This window comes from Aythya fuligula, chromosome 13 (genome assembly GCF_009819795.1).
Source record: "Aythya fuligula isolate bAytFul2 chromosome 13, bAytFul2.pri, whole genome shotgun sequence".
NCBI classification, from domain to species: Eukaryota; Metazoa; Chordata; class Aves; order Anseriformes; family Anatidae; genus Aythya; species Aythya fuligula.
The window spans coordinates 5,248,053-5,267,732 of NC_045571.1; the positions used below are offsets into that span (position 1 = coordinate 5,248,053).

At 50.7% G+C, this 19,680-nt stretch overlaps 1 protein-coding gene across 8 annotated transcripts in view; it reads right to left on the bottom strand.

The window, feature by feature from the left end:
• ARHGEF9 (Cdc42 guanine nucleotide exchange factor 9) overlaps positions 1–19,680 on the bottom strand; it is a 173,156-nt gene that overhangs the window by 111,419 nt on the left and 42,057 nt on the right. Inside the window, exon 1 of one of the 8 annotated variants that reach the window (XM_032196083.1) lies at positions 11,886–12,175. The exons of 3 other annotated variants lie outside the window; for them this stretch is intronic. Coding sequence is in view for 2 of the 5 variants with exons in the window: in XM_032196076.1 (XP_032051967.1) it covers positions 11,769–11,828 (60 nt within the window). In the remaining 3 variants the exon portion in view is untranslated. Of the gene's footprint in view, positions 1–3,340; positions 3,360–3,524; positions 3,585–11,768; positions 12,176–19,680 lie in introns of those variants that run through there. 4 more of the 8 variants (XM_032196076.1, XM_032196082.1, XM_032196078.1 and 1 more) reach the window with 4 other exon arrangements.

A 19,680-nucleotide genomic window follows, 5' to 3' on the forward strand; every position in this document is an offset into this window, starting at 1 on the left:
AGCCTGGCAAGTGGAGGAGAATCAGTAAGGAAAAATCGAAGGAAGTTTCCTGCCTGCTGACCTGCCCTGTCCATGGACATCGTCACGGCTCCTGGCATTTGGCACTTTTATGCACTGAAATCTTCCTCAACGTTGTGGTGATTTCCAATAGCTTACTTTCTGCTTCTGACAGTGATGTAAAATTTCAACCACAAATTGATTTTAAACATTTGACCAACATGCACTGGAAAAATAGAGCTGTACGTGGCTGAAAAAGAACAGCCCAGGATGCTACGTACCGAAGCTAATGGCTGCGCTCACTTGGACTTTCACAGGCACAACATTAAGTACAGATTTAGACTCTATGTGTGGAAGTAAAAATGAAGAGGCAAGCTCGTTTTTCCTTTAATAAACACAAAGGCTTGGGGAAAAAAAGCTCCGTCCTTATCAGATTAAAAAACCCTATTCCAGAAAAGGCTGTGTTGTGGCGTGATTTAAACCAACTCGTTTCATTATCACGCCCGATCAATATTCTCTGTGCAGACCTACCCGAAGCATCACCACGCTTGCAATGCTGATCAGATGTGGAGATTTATTCTCATCACTACCAGTGACAATTAGTTTCATCTTTCAGGGTTAAAAACAGATACTAGCGGAGTTTAGCAACTTAGTACCAATGAAGCATGTAAAATACCCTCATGGGATGCTGGCATAATTGGCAAAAGATTAATTGTTTAAAAAATGGGAAGCAGCACATGCAAAGGAGAAAAAAGGAAGCCCCGACAGCTTAATATTATGGAATAATAGCTAGGTTTGAGGGGCTAATTTAGAAATAAAGAACCACCTGCCATGAGAACAAAAGGTACTATCACTTCTAAAATATAGTGACATGCTTCTTACAGATGACTAAGAGAGTGGGTCCGACTCTTTAAGCCAAGCAGGGCTGAGGGACAGCAAGCAGCCCTCCAGTAGCCCCGTGCAGTGCAGCACCAGTCCAAAATCTACCTTCAGAGCACCGTGCCCGAGCAGAGCCAAGCCCAGGGGTGCTATCCAAAATAAACGTCTATTGCTGCTCTTTCAGAGACGTACATAAAATCACAAAGGGGGAAAAGAGAATCCAAAAAACATATTCAGAGGCTCGGTGCTCAAGAAAATTGGCCCGGTGTTCTCTCGAGGGAAGGGTAGGGCTCCTGCCATATGGCAGGCAGCCTGGTGCATGCGAGCGGGCCGGCCGACCTTCCCGGGGAGCAACAGGAGCAAAACCACTTCGCATTTCTACAGCCCGTTTCAGCCAGGAGACCGAGATGGTAACGTTCACACTGACTCGGGGAGATGCAGCTACTTCTAGCGTGGGACGCCTGGTTTGTTTAGCAGAGCACGCCAGTACAATCCAACAAAAAGTGCTCTAAAAAGCAGAGGGACTCACCTACGGTAACGGCAAGCAAAATCTGACATTGATGGAATGGAACTACCTGTGCTGGCACGTGGCCAGGACACCTGGTCCAGCCATCCTGGCCTTGAAAAAATAAAAAAAAAAAAAAAAAAAAGGAGAGAGCAGAGTTTGGGTGGACCAAACGCCACAGCAGGACCCTGGGCTCGCAGCGCAGCCAGGCTCTTTGCCCCCTGCATCCCTGCTCGGAAGCTGCTGCAGAGAGCTCTGCTGGATTCACCTCACATGCTGCCGTTCTCTGCTTTGTGATCCGTTTGTTTTTTTTAACCTTAATTTCAGATGATAAAGAGATACACGGAGAATCTTCAAATACTGCTGAGGTTGTAAAACTGGCACGCAAAATGCAGAAGCCATGGCCCTCTCTCTTTTATTTTTCCCTTGTTAGATGAAGCAGCGTTGGGAAATTCCTGGGCAGAACCTGCCTCAAAATCAATCCCCAGCGTTTGACTGCCCCCCTCCTCCAAAAAAAAAAAAACAGATTTAAATTACAGGCTATTCAGCAAGCACTACAATTTCTGTCTAACAGAAGGCAAAGATTAGTCTGATCAGAACAAAATAACAAGGTCTCCCTCATTGCCATCAACAAGAAAGGAAGCTGGAAAGATAAAGAGGGCAAGGAAGTGTCAAGTGCGGTGCTGTGTCGGCCAGGAACCACACCGCATCCCCTCCCCTCTCCGCCAGAGCTCAGCAGTCACCCAGGGGGAAAGGGAACAGGATGAAAGAGCCCCGTCCAGCTTCTCCACCACCCCTTTTCTTTCAGCGTGGTAATCTCTGAAAATGTAAATCAGCAAATGGGTGAGAGGCGATTTGTGTTGCTTGGACACCGGCGAAGAGGGGAAAAGTGCTAGGCTGGCACGCGTGTGGGGAGGTGCGGGCGCGCACGGAACAAAAAGCCTGGGTGCCTGCAGGGTGGGAGCGGGCAACAAAACCCCCCCAGCTCCTGCTGGGTGCCAGACGAGCCTTAAATAGGACCCTGACAAATTTGCTGACTGCCGCAGGCTGCTGTCAGCACCCCCACACTCCGCTTCCAGTGCTGGCACCAGGAGCACAAAGCGCTGGGCTCCTCTCGAAGTGCCTCGGAGGGGATGCAGGGCAGGAGCGAGCCGCAGGGGGCTCCCAGAGGAGAGACCCAGCAGGGATTGCTGTGCTGGCTCCAAACCCAGCCCTGCTGCCAGCAGCATCCACCGGGTGACACCAGCAGGGCCAATGCCACCAGTGGCCATGGGACGAGCCCACGGGGGTGTCCTGCAGCTCCCTGGGGGCAGCGAGCACCCAGGGGAGGACGAAACAAAGCAACAAAATCCCACAAAACCCAGCCCAGCGCAGGGAACGGGAAGCAGGGGAAATGCTGCTGCGAAGCCGAGCGGTACAAGGATGAGGGGAGGACCCCAGGAACAGCCGCAGCTCTTTGCAGGGAACTTTCTGAATGAGGAGACCCTCGCCGAGGCGGGGGAATCGCCCCAGCTCCCCTCCCGGCAGATACAGCCCCTGGGGGCCGTGCTGGAGGCACGGCGAGGGCATCTGCAAAGCGGCAAGGTCTTTTCTTTCCCTCTCTGTCACCGCTTGAGCCGCTCTCCCCGAGCCTCATCCCTTCGGAGGAGCGTTTGGCAGCCCGATGCGAGGCAGGCAGGGATGCTCCGGCGTGGCAGCACCCAGCCTCCCCCCGCGCCGCAACTCATCATCCGCAGCAGGGGCAGAGCTGACAGGTCCCAGCGGTGGCTGCCAGCCGGCGTCCCCGGGCCGGTGCTCCTCTCCTCGCAGTCCTCTCCCCGGCTCTGGCACCGCACACAGGCGCCTGGCAAACCCTCTGCTCTCCCCCAGCGAGCCCCCGACCCACGCTGCCCAAACCCACCTCCCCAAGCCCCTGCCGAGCGCCTCTCCCCCCCTCCCACGCCCCCGGCGAACGCACACCCTCCTTCCTCCCTTCTCATCCCGTCTTCTGCTCGGCTGTTTGGTGCCACCGAGTCCATAAAATGGCTACAGGGGGATCGACGCTTTCAAGGACGGGGAGCAAAGGAGGAGCCGGGAGAGAGGACGGCGGCTTATTTCCCCTTCAAAGTACTGCAAGGAGAGGAAAAGAGAAAGACGTAGCTACCTGAACTCACCATTCCTGAGCCATCCCTTAGCCACTGCATCTTGCTTCTGATGATGTCCTTATTATCAGGGAGGGGAAAGGAAAAAAAAAAAAAAAAAATCCCTACTGCCTGGCGAGAGCTGGCAGGAAAAAAAAAAAAAAAAAAAAAAAAGAAGCCCCCCACCCCCACCCTAGCCTGAAGCCTTCAGTCAGCCATCCCTCAGCCTGGCAATCCCGTGCCTGTCGGGAGCACGTTATTAGCAGCCTCCTCACTACCTGGGCTCCTAGTTATTTCTTTCAGCCACAAGACCGAGGGATTTGAGGGGAGGGGGCCGTCCTTTTTGCTGCCTTGCCGTGCTTTGCAACTCCGCGGGAGGGGAGGGCAGGGAGGGGAAGGGCCCCCGCATGAACTTCGCGAGGGTCCCCGTGCCACCCGGTGCCCTGCCCTCCTCCTGCTGCTGCTGCTATGGGGTCCCGGACCCGCTGAGCCCACGTGTCTCCGTGCCCAGCAAGGGGCTGGGGGCTTTGCTGGCACCCCAAGGGCAGCGAGCTCTCGCTCTGCTCCGTGTGCGGGGCAAGTCCCTTCCCACCCCAGCGAAACCTCGCCGCCCGGTGAAGGGCTCTCCCCTTCTGGCACCTGGGTTAAAACCTCCCGGTCCCTTTTTCCTGACTTTTCGGTCAGAGCGAGGGAACGACAGCCCCCCCCGTGCTGTTGGGAAGAAAGAAAAGACGCTCGTGGAAGTGTTTGTCGCCAGCACAGCCGCCCACCGAGCCGGGAGCCGAGCTGGGTCTGTCTGGCACTGCCGGGAAGAGGCGGCGGTGGTGTGTTGGGCTGGCACTGCCGGCTGAGGCAGGACCGAACCCTCCCGGTTCCTCCCGACAACACATTCACATCAGCATCGCTCTCCCCACATCGCAGAGGACACACGGAGATCAAAAAGGGTCGGCCAAGGCCGTGCAAAGGGGCTGCTGCGCCGTGGCCGCAGCCTCTTGCCCGACAGCCCCGGGATGGAGCAGAGCATCCCAAGGGCTGACACCCACCTGAGTGCCATAAAGCCGGCCCAGCAACACTCCCGACATCTCTCCGGCACCTGAAGAAGCCTGCAGCTAGCCCCAAGGGCATGGGAGGGCAGATAAAATCACGGAGACCATGTGGGTTCCTGCTCTGGGTACCCTGCATCCACGCGCAGGACAGAGCAAAACGTGTCGGGGAGCTGCAGCCTCCCCCATCACACCCGCAGAGGATTTAGGGTTGTTTGCAGGGTTATGATGTGTTGTGTTTGTGTTTTTTTTTTTTTTTTTACTGTGTGCTCCTGCCTCAAGGGCAGAAGGGCATTTGAATCTCCCGGTCCTGACCTCTAGAGGAGTCAACATTTTTCCTGCAGCTGAAGGTTTTGAGTCAGGGCACCACACACGGCTCCACGTGACTGCCACTTTCTGCTAGCCCCGCGCCAGAGCCTAGGTGTCTTCACTTATTTATTTAAGCAAGCCAGAACAAAAGCACGGGCAAGAGCAACGGGATGCTGCCCAGCATCTCCGTGCCACTTGGGCCCCACGGAGCCTGCTCCAGTTCCATCACGCCACATCCCATCACCTCCCGCAGACGCTGACAGCCGTCATCATTCCCGGAGATGGACGGCAAAAGAAGTCAGGAGGCAACCACCTAGAGATGCCCCAACTCCAGAATGCTGCCTACGTTAAGTAACAGAAAAGCCGGGTCAATTATTTATACAAAAAGGGCTCTAGTCTGAAAAACCCAACTCCGAAATCTTTCTGGAAGGGACGTCCAATTCCCTGCTGAATAATACAGCGGTGGCCACATCGTTGTGCAGCCCAGGTTCTCACAAAACCCCGGGATATGGCACCTCTTTGCGATGTCATTCTGATCCACTGCAATGTCACCAACGGGTTGGGGAGAGCTGGGATGGACGAACTGACGGGCAGACATGTCCCGAATGCAGGGGCACTGCCTCCTCCAGAAATTGGACTGAAGATAAAAGCAATGGTCGGGTTACCTGTCACTGAAGGGTAAACGCTTTTCCTACGAGGAAGGACCAACAGAGAGACCTGCAGCACTGTCAAGAATATACACGAATAACACAGGACCCTGCGAAGCACAAAATCACCTTAAAACCACACCGAAGGGTACCAGTAACCACTGACTGCAGGCACAGGGACACCCAGCTTCACCCTGACAGCACCAACGGGGGCAGCACTCGTCTGGCGCGTCCCATCACGTCGCTCTAATTGGTGAAGTGGATCTGGGGGAGGTCGATTTGTGTGGAGGCTTCTTGCACACCCGCAGAAATCACACCGCTTTCTCTCCTCCCGCTGTCAGCTGCTGATTAGGCCCATCAATAAGGCTAATATTCCTCTGCTTCACTTCCTAGCCCTTGGTTATGCTAAGCAGCTTTGGGAAGTAAACCAAAGGTTGCCAGGTTAATTCTCCATCCCTGTGAAGGTGACGAGAGGCAGCGAGAAGCAGAGATTAGCCAAATCCCTGAATCGGCATCCATCTGCAAACAAATCCAACCTTGCCCAGACCGGCGGGGCAGCGATTCTCTGCCGCACAAAAACCCCAAAGAACCCGGTTGGGCTTCCTCCACCACAAACACACCCTCATCGCCTCCATCGCCACGAAACGGCCAGGCAGCAGGCAGGGGACCCACCCCAGGGGATACACGGGTAGGGGAAGAGCCACCCGCCAGCTTCTCTGAACCCCCGCAGCAGGGGAAGAGACCTGCCCTTTGGGAAAAGCTGGGGAAAAGGCCTCACAGCTTGGCTCCTCTGCCAGGCATTCAAGCAGGGATGCTTGAATAATACGTGAATAAAGACGTGAGCACGCTGCAGGTAGCCCCACCGGCACACAGCAGAGATTTCGTGTTTCAGACGAGGCACTGGAGTCACACACAGCACCACGGAGCGGTGCTGCGGGCCCTGTGCTGGGTATAAAAGGGTATAAAACCCCCACCGCTAAGGGGAAACAGAGGCCACCTCCAGCGTGCAGGGTTTGGGCACTGCAAGTTTGCGCACTGCTTCGTTCCCCGTGATTTAGCCCACAAAAACATCATTCCTGCTGCCAAGAGTGAGCGGTTCAGTGCTGCTTGGATTCGAGGAGCAGAGCAGGTCCTCGGTTTGTCTTGGGGATTGTTCCAGCAGACAAACCCCATAAGAACTCAAACATTTCTCGTTAATAACACAATGTCCCATTCGTTCTCGGAAAAACTGGTCACATTTTAGCTGCCACAGCCCCCAGACGTCTCTGTCCCTACAGAACCCGCCCATAACACATTGCATCTTGGCTGAGCAGAGCTGTGAAGGCACGGACAAGGTTTACCTGGAAACTGCTCTGCAGCAGGAGTTGTGGCTGATGTCAGTACTGTAATTATCAGATTAATGCCACTTTTCCGTGTGCAACTTTTTTTCTTTTAATTACTTGCAGCTGGAGAGACTGACTCAAAAGCAAAGCAAACGGCTACGAGCAGGAGGATGCTTACTACCACATCACGCTGCTGAAAAAGCACAAAGAAATCTCTAGCCCTGTACCTCATCTCATACGCTTGGAGCTGTGCAGCCAACACACAAAAATCTTTAATGGCATCCCCACTGCACTCTGCTGCCCGACCCACCACGTGCAGCCACTCGCCCTGCCCTCCTTCCCCATTTACTGCCACGCTGCAGCACCACGGGGCAGCTCCGGGGTCAGGTCCCCATCCTGAGACAGATGGGGATCCCAAACTGGGGGATCATTTCCTTGAGTGGTGAAGGAGGACAGCAGCAGCACAGGATTTTACCTGCCTCTGATCTCTTTTCATCACTACGCCCTCTCACTGCCGAAATCCCCCGTGGATCGTTCAAGGCTGCCGTCCTTTACCCACACCACAAGAAAACTGCTATGAGCTGCTCTCTGGGTATGGAAACCTTCAGAGATGCCTCTCTTCTTCCCCAGCTCTTGCCTTTACAAGGGGATTTCCCCTGCTGTCTTTTGACCCCTCTTCTCCCCTGCAATGCTCGCTGCAGGCCACGGGAGCACATCCCCGGTCCCCCAGCCAGCGGCTCCCCATGGAGCTGAGTGCCCTGGATCGCCTCCATCGAGTGGGAGCCTGGCAGCTCTGTGGAGAGCCCTCCTCACAACGGGCATCGCATCGCTGCGGCGGGCAGATGTTCTTCATTACCTACCAGAGAGCACAAATAGGTTCTCGCAGCCATTGTCTCTATTGAACTGCAAAGAAAAGGCACCAAGTCCTACAGGTTAATTAATGAGAAGGGAGGGGAGTTTGTCTAACCTCTGTGAGGAATTAGCCAGCCTGGCTTTATAAACCAATCAGCCGCACCGCACAGCTATGAAATAAGCATCTTCCTTCAGGAAAAAGAAAAAAAAAAAAACACAAACCCTATGGAATACTTTCATAATGGCCCAGTGCTTCTCAGATTAGCAGAGCAATAACGCAGCGCTTCAGGCTCTTGCAAAGTATTATTATTTATGGTACATTACAAGGTAGATTGTTTGTTCGTTAATAGGAGATGACATATTCAGAAGCCCCAGATACGTGTCCTCCTGAACCAACTCTGACACAAAGACAGTTTTGGTCATAAATTAAAGGATGTGAACAAGTGCAGGAAAATAATTTGCTCTGATGTAATCGATCGGGATCTTGCTGTTTGCCAGAGAAAAAGGAAAAAGATTTTCATCTCCCCACTGCAGCTGCAAACCAGGTGCACGAGGAGCTCCCCTGACTTGCCCAAGGTTATATACATCGAAACAGTGGCACAGATGGACAGGGGAGCCCAAGCTTGGTAGTATTTCTCTGCTCTGAAGCCACTTCTCCAGTTCAGACCACTACACGTGAAATACACTACGTGTGCTATATATATGCTATATACTTAAGTAGATACATAGCATATATACACACATATTTGCTGTATACTTGGCACAAACTAGAGTTATTTCTAATTGATGTGTTTGGTGCTGTTATTTGGTACGTTACATTTAGCACTCACAGAGCAAACAGACTCCAGTCTAGCCCCACACAGGGTGCTCCCATGGCAAAGGAGGTAAATGACCAAACGGGCACGGCCACGCCATCCGGACACTCTCCCCAAAAAGCTTCTGGTTTGGAGAGGACAAAACCAGCCTAGAGCTCTTATAAAAGCCATAGCGAAAAACCACGGTTTGGAAAGCTGTTAAAAATAAACACATAAAATAAAGGAAATGGCCTTTTTTTGAGTGAACCACGCAGCCCAGAGGCCAGGATCCCCCTTCCCAGGCGCAGATGCTCCAGCCAACGCGGTCCCGTGCCAAGCACCTTGTTTACTATTCCCGTTCCCTCCTCACCCCCGTCTGACTGACAAGACGACTCATGCCTCAGCCCATTTGATTTGCTAATATCTTTCAACTTCTTCCAACAGTGGCATTTTTAAAACTCCCACACCTGCTTTAATTAAACCGTGGCAGCCTGTTTCCAAGGCCCGCGCTCTGTCGCTAAGGTCTCTGCTTCGGAGGTGAAAATTAATAACCTGCAGTCAAATTAAACTCAGAGAGTGACGAGGAAAGCACCCCGGTTCAGATCCCCAAGCCCGTTAAAAGTCTCTCCAGCATCCAAGCCTTCTTTATGTCCATCTGTTACCAGCGCTGCCCTACTTCTGCTTATTCAGGGAAAATCCTATGGAGATTAAAAAAAGGAATAAAACTAAATTTGAAACAGAAAGGGCTTTACAAGTAGCACAATGCACGTATATAAATTCATTTAGTTTGTGTACTTAGAGAAAGATCCGCAGCCAAAAAAAGGTGGTGGTGTTTTTTTTAAAAGCGAACGAGAGCTTAGCATTACAATTCACAAGAAGATCTACAGGGAACCGCTGCCCGAGCTCCCCCAGCCACGACCTTCAAGGCCCGAAGGGACTGAGGAAGCCACACACACACACACCCTGCTCGTTCCTCAGCCCCATGGCAGGACCCAGGGCCAAGTGCCCAGCACCCCCGGCATGCCCATGCCTCCTGCCCCGAATGCGCGCAGCCCTCCCTGGTCTCACATCACACCGAGCTCCTGCCTGCCCCCCTCAAACCCCGTGGGGATCCCGCTGGAGCTGGGGGATTTCAGAGCACACACCCCAGCCTGGTCCTAAGCCCACAGATATATACTGACCCCTGGGACGGGCAGCTTTTCCCCTTTTTTTCTGCAGCAGCAGAAAGCACGGCGGTGGGATGGTTGGGTACGATCTGGGCATGGCACAGAGCTCTGCTGGCCTCCAGGGGAGCACAGCTTGACTGTCAGTGTTACAGCTCGGCTCTCAATAAACAAACCTATGGCAGAAGGCAAGTAGGTTGGTCTCCCACGTCCTCACATCACCATCAGGCAGGTGAAGGCTTAATGAGGTCACATTTATAAGGTGATGGCCACGGTTCATCAAAATGCACAGAGGAACATGGAGGAGCCTTTTGCATTCACTCCTTGTTCCTCTAGCTCAATTATTTAACGCAAGCTGCGATCTGCAGCCCCAGACGAGGGCTTTCAGCACCTCAGATCACAGCCACGTTTTGATGGCTTCAGTCGGTCTGAGTTTCAAGTGCTTGGGGAGAGACCCTTCCCCAAGCAAGGTGTGCAGAAAGACGCACAGGGAGGGCTCCCGGGGCAGCCAGAGCCCAGCCCTACAAATACAGGCTGTCCAGCAACAGCCAGGACAACAAGGAGAGCGTTGAGCTTTATCTCTCCCACAGTGTGCATTTCTGGTATTTACATGCCTACTTTTCTAATGGACCTGGGTCAGGTCGGTCTCAAGGTTTCCAGTGCCTCCCCACACTCCTCCCTTTGTTTTCTCGTGCCTGCCATCAGCTGCACCAGCCAGGGAGCAGCTGGGCAAGCAAAACAGGCAGGGAAAGGAGCAGCTGGGACCAGCCCCAACGTCACCCGGAGAACTTCTTGTGCTGGAGCATCATCTGCAGCTCTGATCAGCAGAAGGAAACCTCTTTGTTCAGTCCTATTAACCATTGGCTCTCAGAGTTGGGATATTTACACAAAGAGGCACTCTTCTTCGATACTTCAGGCTGCTGCAGCACCGTGAAGTTTCTCTCCCAAGAAAGCACTGCCCTGAATCGCCCACAGAAGTTAAATCAAAGAAAGGCAAAGAGATTTCTTCCCCACCTGCCATCTGCAAAGGAATGGAAATTCACCCGATAAACAGAACCACATGCTTTCATCGTAGGCTACTTTTCAAGATCCCTTCAAGTCTCACAGCTCCCTCATCAGCCTTTCACTGACACAGACAGTCCACAGCCTTCCCCACCAAGCTCAATCCACAAAGGAGCATTTTAATCTTGTTTCATTTTGAAAAACATTCACAATTCGCTTTCTGACACTCCTTTTCTTAGAGCTTCCATCCCTGTTCCCCTCCCTAAACCTACAATCCTCGCTGGTGTCCTTTGAAATTGTTAAAACTCATCTGCCTACAACAATTACCAACTCACTGCTTTAATTTCAAATGAGATGAGATCCCTCTCGGGCTTGTTTTTATTAGTGCAGAGGAAACAGGCCATAGGCTCAAAGAGTCTCTGGCTTGCCAGGAAGAAAGCGGTAGGAATGGGCATCGCCCTCCCGCTGTTCCCATGTCTTTCGTTTCTGCATTGCCACACCACGTTACGCGGTACCAGTGCAGCGGGGTGTGCGGTAACACGAGGAGACAGGCAGATCCAGGAGGAGCCAAAGGTTTCCCCATGAAGTCATTTCACAGCAGGGATGCTCAACAGCAAATACAGGGTGTAAAACACGGACGAGGATCATCTAACATCTTCCAGTGCACTTACAATTTTAGGTCGCAGACCAACTGAAGTCTACAGAGGTCAAATCTCAGGAGCAGTTATAAAACCACGGTCAGATAAATAAAGGGGTTAAAACCAGCTACAGCACTGGCTGGAAAGCCTTTCTGGAGAAAAGCAATTCCTTTATTAAATGTATATCCCCACATGCACATGAGGCCATAAATATGTAACATTCTCTCCCTCTAGTGGCTGGAGGCTTGGAAATAAAGGGGATGGAAAATGACCTTGCAACTCCAGGAGAAAAATGGAGTTGGTCCCAGTGCGTCTATCCCCTAAACCCTGCAGGGAGCCAGCCATCACCCTGGCAGGTACTAAGCCTGCGACAGGGCTGAGGCATTGCGTCCTCTGCAGCAGCACTCTGCAGAGCGGGATGCAGCGAGCTGCTAGCTCCAGTTCAGCTCGTCTTCACCAGACACCTGCAGGTTCTTGAGCTAGAGCCACTTACCTACCTGCTTTGCCTGCGTGCATTTGGTTTTCTTCTCCTCAATGCTCCGTTTTATGAGATTCATGCTTGTTAGCACACCGTGGCCAAGAACACGTAAGAGCCGCGCTGTGCTTATCCTCACCGTATCATCCAGCCCGTCTGCCAGGTCTGCTCACACCTTCCCACCGTCGGCATGCTTGGAGGAGAGCATGAGGCATAAAAAACTCACCCGGAGATGGTCTGACAGCAAAGAGAGCAGCAGCAGCGCAAACCAAGTCGAGACGGTATCATACACAAACCTCCCCAATGAACTGTTTCTGAATGCTTTCCTCTTACTTTTAGCACTGCTCAAGGGTTTTAAAAGATCACAAAATACCAAACTCCACAATACACCCCAGGTTCCCAGATTTATGTACGCAGCTTCTCTAGTTGTTTGAGTGCTGGGACTTCTTTCCACATCAGCCTCCTGCTGCTCTACCCATCGTGTAAGGGGTACCAGCGTGGTACAACCTCCACGTTAAAGAAGCGTGGCATTGTTCAGAAGGACAGCATTCTTGGAAGGCAGCGTGGCACCACCAGGTCACGACAGCTCCCCTCCCCAGCTGCAATACAACGCTACCAGTTCATTTATCTTAGCTAAAAAAAAAAGTCGCACTCGGTATCAGACATCATTACCTCAGCACAAAATGGACGTGTGTGGGTATGAGTGCTGGATGAATATTCTTGACAACAACAGCAAAAATGTTCTTATAAAAAGCTGGGGAAAAAGGAAGAAAGAGGTGGGGGCTGCTATCCAAGAGAGTTGGTGGGTTTGACTCAAAGATAACACTTACAAATACTCTTTGCAGTTTTCTCAGGCTGGCATGCCCATCACAAGCATATCTGAGCCTTTCCAACTCCCCTGGGAAGAGAGGGTGAGCTGAAGGTCTCAACTCTGCACAGATTTGCACACCCAGGAAAAAATATCCTGCAGGAACACCTGTTTTGAACTGGGAAGGGTTAAATAGAGCTGCCCACAAGCCCTCTGGCCATTAGAGCTCAGAAACTTTTCTCCCCTTTTCACTACTGTGACAAGCCTGGCAAGGCAGAGACCAGCCTCATCGTATGACCATAACCATTTACATGCTGCTCTTTTCTTTTTTCTTTAAAAAAAAAAAATGTAAAATTTTTATTTTTTATTTTTTTTAAATGTAAATTATTTTAAAAAAAAAAAAGCATAGTGCATGCACCCAAGCAGATGCCTGTAAGAACCAACGAGGCAGGCAGATGTTAAAAACCACGTTTCTGCCAAAATCCCAGTAAGCTGCCCCATGCTCTTCCTGCATTGCCTTCCCAGCTACTCCTGATTCAAGACAGCCAGGTCCACACTTTGCCTTCCAAAACTGTCCTTTGCCGTTTGGTGCTTTTCTTGGCAGTGAGGCTTATAAATCAGTCCCAAATGCTCCCCAGCATCACTGCTGAGTACGAGGGATTATGCCGAGGTAAAGACTTCAAGCACCCATGTGGTGTGAAGTCAGAACACCATCTACTGCCTTCTGGAGTGCTAAATATACCAATATTTTACTACATACTTGCCTACTTAGCTATCTCAAGAGCAGTCTGTATCAGTCCCTAAAGAAGGCAGTTTGCTATTTATATATAAATGTGCTTAGCAATTTTTGTCACTAAAGCTCCATAGATATATTATGCATGGGGCTTTTCATCCTTACAAACTTCAACACGGGAAAAATCTGTGCTATAAACTAAGCTTCACAGGTTCTTGGAAAGGAACATTGTCAGGCGGGATGAGTGTCCTAACACCTCCGAGAGCGTAATTCTTGTAAACTAAGGATTTTAACAATGCTAAGAACATGGCAAGAGAAATAAGTTAGACAGGCAGCCATTGAAAATTGCCGTGTAGTCTATCTATAGGAACGCTAGATGTTTGTTTCACCCCAGATTTACACAAAATAAAGAGGAATATAAAGTTCCTCACGAAAGAAGGAGGCAAGATTACTCGCATAAGCCAGGTAAGACTGCAAGATCATCTTTTCAAATTGCTCCCCAAATCTACTGCTTCTGGAAACACATCAAGCACTGCCTGACGTGGCTGAAGACAATCAAGGAGAGTTTTCAGAATCTCAGCTGTGAAAAACAAGACAGAATCAAAGGTGCAATGCTAAAATAAATGCTGGGTGTGTGGCCCTTGCTTGCTTAACCTCTCAGCCAGATGGGACCTATCACGGCGTTTGGAGTGAATGAAGCACCACAGAGCAAACCAGAGGTACCAGCAGCTACAAATGAAGCCAGAAAACTCCTCGAGTGCACTGAACCAAGGAGTCTGGATCTAGCTGGGGTATTTTATTTTATTTTTGGAAGGGGGTGGATTTAAAGCGCACAGGATTGCTTATAAAAGAACATTTTTCTTTATCGAGCTATGTTGTAAAAACATAAAAACAACCTTTTGGGGACAGCAACCTAACTGCAAAAGCATCACAGAAGTATTTTTGTGTAGCGTGAAAAGATATGAAATGCATATTCTTAAAAAGAAACGCGTGGCTTATGTTTTACTCCGCTTCCACTGTGCAGCCGTATGTTGGCTGCTGGGTTCTATTAATAAACTCAGAGCTCTGCCATTACCCCACTTTGTGTCTGGATAAGCACGACCGATGCGCAATTTCGGGCACATAAATACTTAATGCTGATACCTTCAGTGGATAACGATGCTCAGATGTCAGCTCTGCCATAAAGAGAAGTCGATTCAGCCTCCTGCAAACTGCTCCGTTAGGAGCACGCTGATCCCACACGATTCACAAACAAGAACAGGGAGGGCTTCCTCTGCACCTCCGAAGGACAAACATCCAGATGGGGGCCTGTAACATCCACACGTGTGAGCACAGCCAAGCTAGCTGCAACTGTGTAGAAACACTGCAGTCTCAGTGCAGGTCCCGTGCCACGGCTGGCAGAGCCTTGCTTCCCTTCAATAAAACTACCCCCGGTGACACAAGGGGTGCTCGAGCCTTTCCTGGATGAAGGACACGGAATAATTTTGATTTCCCTCTATTCCCTCCACAAATGACAACCCGCTTGCTCTCATCAGCAGGGGCAGAACACTGTCAGCAAGGCTTTCCATCACATTGCCCATGACCAACTGGCATGACTTCATCCTAGACAAGACCCAAAGGTTACCTTCTGCAAGGAGATAAATTTTGTTTAATCCAAAGAGGAGAGAGCGAGTTAACCTTCCCAACTCAAAATAAAGCAGATAGTTCCTTACCATGATCTCAGTGCACCTCAGCTCTAACCAATACCCAGCTTTATTTGGTTACATGTCCTCCAAACCATTTCCCCATTTTTCTGAGCCAGCAAAACTTTACCAGAAACCAAGAAATAAAAACTGGTTTTCAGCAAGGATTCCCAAAACTGCTGCTCATTAGAGAACGTCTCTGTTAGTAATTTACTTTGATGCCTACAGTTCCAGCTGGAAACCAGAAAAACCATTTTGCTGAGAACCTCAGCAACAGGAAAGTCACATTTTCAGGAAGGATTTAGCACTTAGTGATCATTCATCGGGAGTCGTCTCTTTTTCTCCAAAGTCCCCAGTAGTAATCTGGATTTTCCCCTCTGAGGTTTTAAAGGAAAACAATGGGAAACCTCTTTCAGAAATCAATTAACTCCACAAAAATCAATTAACTCCGCAAAACCAAAGAACAGAATGAGCACTTCTTGCCCTGTGTGCATCACGTTCAGAATAGCGAGCCTGCCTGCGACATATGAGGCACTGCAGCGTTTCTCCATCTTGCTGGTCTGCCAGTTGGTGCTCCATTCACAGCTCACACTCTCCTTTCTTTACTCGATACCCAGGCTCTGTTTGCTGATGCTACATAAACCTCCCAGCACCATTTTGGCCCTGGTGGATATGAAAACTGCATGAAAAGAGAAAATGGCTCGTTACAATCCCCGCCCCCCAAGCTTTTTTCTTTTTTCTTCTCCAATTTCTTGAATTTCAGTGTTATTTTTAACATCTAATAACAGCTCTGGTCCCCGTCCTGGATGGGGCCAACTCCCGCACCATGCCAGGCGCTCCCTGCTCCCATTGACTTCAAACCCACGTAAAACAGATCGAGTGAGCTCTAGCGGCTCTTAAATATTCACTTTTATTGTAATATTCTTAATCCTGAATCTTATAAGACCTGGAATCATTTCACACTCATTTACAAGAATTATACACAATGCTCACTTTCTCCTGCCCTGACGCGGAGCTCGCTGTCGCAGGCACCCATTATCTGACAGCCCCCAGAAACGCCGCACAAAGCATTAAGCCCCAAGCCAGGAACACTCAAGTGCACAATGTACCGCAGCCATCACGGAGCTGATCAGAAAATTGGGGCTTCTGCACAAAATGCTTGCAGATATTAAAGCAGGCTCTGGTTGTATAGGGTTGGTTTTGGGGGTTTTGTTGTGTTTTGTTTTTTGTTTTTTTTTTTAAACTTTTTTTTAAACAAGCTTTCTGAAGAAACTTTTCAGTTTCATCTAAAACCTGAAAGCTGCGTGTCAGCAGAGACACTTATTATAGTTCAGAGCCTTAAATTCATCTGATTTCTTATTTCAACCCTCACCCTCAGAAAGGAGGAGAAAACAAGACAGCAAACACCACCCAGATCAGTTGCAAACCCAGTTTTCTGACCACAACCCACAACCTCCATGGCAAATATTCAAGCAGCCCTGAATAAAACTGTCCAGCATGGGCCTGGGAGCACGCTGCTCCATCGCTACTGGGCTAGTAACGATGAGCAAAAAGCAGGGCACCAACAGGGAGATGTCCTGTTGGATGCTGCGGTCCTCCTGGCTCCAAAAGGAGCAAAATAAAGCAATTCCGTGACTACCTGTGTCATGCCCAGGGAAGGCAGGGAAAGTATCTCCAAACAGCGCGATTAAAGGCATTGCTTTGTCTTTTTAACGCCTCCCTTCCTGTCACTTCCATCAGCCCCCATCCCAGTGCCTCCCAGCACCGAGGGCTGCCGATGGTTTTCAGAGCCCAGCGAGCAGGGCCAGCATCATTTCACCTGGAAACGAGGACATTCAATTGGATTTTTGTTTTTTTCCCAGCTTCTTAGAAATAGTCAGGGGGGACCTAATATTAGCTCTTCCAGGAATAGTTACGTGGCTAAAAAGAGAACAAAGGTGATAAAATAGACTGTCTGCAGCAGCCGTAGAAGAGGTTTTATTCCTCCAGCCTGTCTGTTGTTATCCCCAGGAGCTTCTGCCTTTTGTTGTCACTTGATGGAAGACCTGGATAAAACACTTGGGTCAGCTCCGTGACACCCAGCTGTCAGGGGGACAGGATTAAATGCCCATCTGCCACAGCTGACCACAAATACACGGAAGGTGATAAGGAAGGAGGAACCTCTGGGCAGCTCGAGCAGCTCCCCCTGCCTGCTGTATGAAGGAGCATACCCCACAGAGGGCGAACCATAACCTGATGCACTTTGCATTCCCTTGAAAAGTGCTTTAGAGAACTGAACACACCGAGGGAGGCACTATCAAAGGGACAAGGGGGGCTTTGACCCCCATCTGGAGTGGGACCCCAAACTGCAGCCTCACCTCCGTGCAGCCAGGGTGTGCTTGCCACGCATGGCTCGCCCAGGACCAAATGAATTCCTTCCCTTCTGGGCAAGGATATTCCCAATCTCTTTCAAAGAAAATACCTGCCTCTCATTTTTTAAGTGATAAATCACCTGAGGGTTAAATGCTCACCCTTCGGTCACCCCGGCCAGGCGACGAACACCTTACCTGCAACAAATGGGAGTGAGGTGGGTGCACTCCTGCCTTGCTAAAGCCCTGCTAAAACTAAGGTAGAGCATCAAAAGCCCTGAGTTCAAATTCCTCCTGGAAGTCTTGCTTTCAGCGGGTTGGGTAACAGTGGGGAACTGCATTATTTGTTTCCATTTTCATGACTGCATTCTGCCTTTTTGGGCCTCCACCAGGCCTGGTTTTAATGGCTTGCAAATTATACACAGGAACAGTCATAAACTGCACTGAAGTACCAAAGGACTTTTCCCCCCCGCCCCTCCGAAACAAAAGCTTGACATGGTGCCGCCCTATTAAGCCTATCATGAATGTGCCTGCTTGGGTGACTGTAATTACAGGAATTTAGTAGGGCCTTTTGTTTTGCTCTATGCTGAAAAAAAAAAAAATAGGGAGCTGGAGAAAACAGGAAAAAGAAAAAAAAAAAAAGACCAGTGGACACAAAGAAGTTTTCCAGGAACCACATGAGGGCGGATGAAGGATTGCTGTTTGCAGAAACAGGAGTTCTGGACGGGGCAGGCAGTAAGGAAAAACAGCAGCAGGGCTATGGGAGGATGCCAGGGAACCCCACATCCTGGAGCCTTTTAGCGGTGCAACGTGCTTCTCGCTCAGAAGGCACAGCCAGATCCCACAAACAGACCCAGCCCCTAAATACCTGAGCCACGACAGCCTCTGGGTGCCGTGCATTTGGGGCCAGGGCAGGCTCCGTAACCCAGCCCGAAGGGGGACACGCTCTGTCCTGCCCCACACACGCAGGGGGTCTCGAGGGAAGGTCTGTGTTCGCCCACACAGCACGAGGACACCGATGAACCAAGCGCTGGCAGCACTGCCGGCAAGCGACTGAAGGTCCTCAGCAAAACGACCCCAAAAATGACTGAGGAAGGCAACAGCCCAGAGCAGAACGGGGATGGCACCTTCCAAAACCACACCAGCAATCACAGGGGCAGCTTTCGGTGCCTTGGCATCAGTTCGTTTAGTAACCTCAGCTACGGGATGCCGTCCTGCCGTCGGGCCTAAAAAGAGCAAGGAGGTTATGGCAGACTGAGCTGGCCACGTGGGGAAAGGCGGCTTTGTCACACTGACAGACTTTTTGCTTTGCTCTTTTTTCCTCCTGCACGCAGCACCATTGTGTAATGGGAGCACACAGATCTTCCCAGATGAGCCCCAAAACTCAAAAGCCGGCTCCTGCCCCAATTTCGGCGTAATTACCACACGCAGACAGGGCAGTCTGCCCCCACGGATACAAAAGCTAATAGCTATCACAGAATAAAGCGGCTTCTTGAGATGTCATTTTTCCTCACTGATTCGGACAGCTGAGAGTAAATAACAGGTTGTCACTGCTGTCTTCTCCTCGCAGTGGGAGCAGGCCTGGAAATCCCACAAGGAGCGTGGAAATCAGGTCCTGGGCTGACGGGATGTTGGGTGCTCAAGACACAGAGCACCCAAAAGTCACAGGTTGGTCAAGTGCCCGTCCTCACCTCCTCGGTGTGGAGCAGCAGCAGTCAGCACACGCCAGCACGAGTGAAAACGGAGGCAGAGGAGCAGGGGCTGAGAGACACGAGCCAAACTCAACACAACAGCTCCAGCCCAAGGGACAGTTTTTACAAAAGAGCCCACGACACATATGCTCCTTTCCCTTCTGTTCAAAAAAAATTAAAAATAAAAAAGATGCAATTTGTCCTTTCGATGTTACAGTTTGGGGGTAGGTGGTGAGGACTGACTCAGCCTGGGATAAAACAGGGACAGGATAAAACACCTGCAGTAGGGACGGGATAAAACACCGCTAGATGTCCTTTCCTCTAGACCCTGGGGAGAAATACTGCAACTGGAGACCCGAAGGACTGAGAGAGCAGCCAGGGACCAACCTAGAGGGGCTCCTCCAGTGACAATTTGCTGCTTTGCCTCAAAAACACGAGCCCAAATCCTCCTGCCTGCTGCAATGCCCCCCGGTGCTCTCCCCTCCCTGTGCCTTTGCTGCACTGCACAACCCGGAGCCCTGCATATTCAGGCGGTTCCAGAACTACCCAGGCTCTTCTCAGGGACCAAAACATGCGTCACCACATCTGCACATCAAAGACCTTGCAGCCACAGCATCTGCAGGGACGGGAGAGGGAACGAGCAGAACAGAGGTGACAGTGGGGACTGGTTTT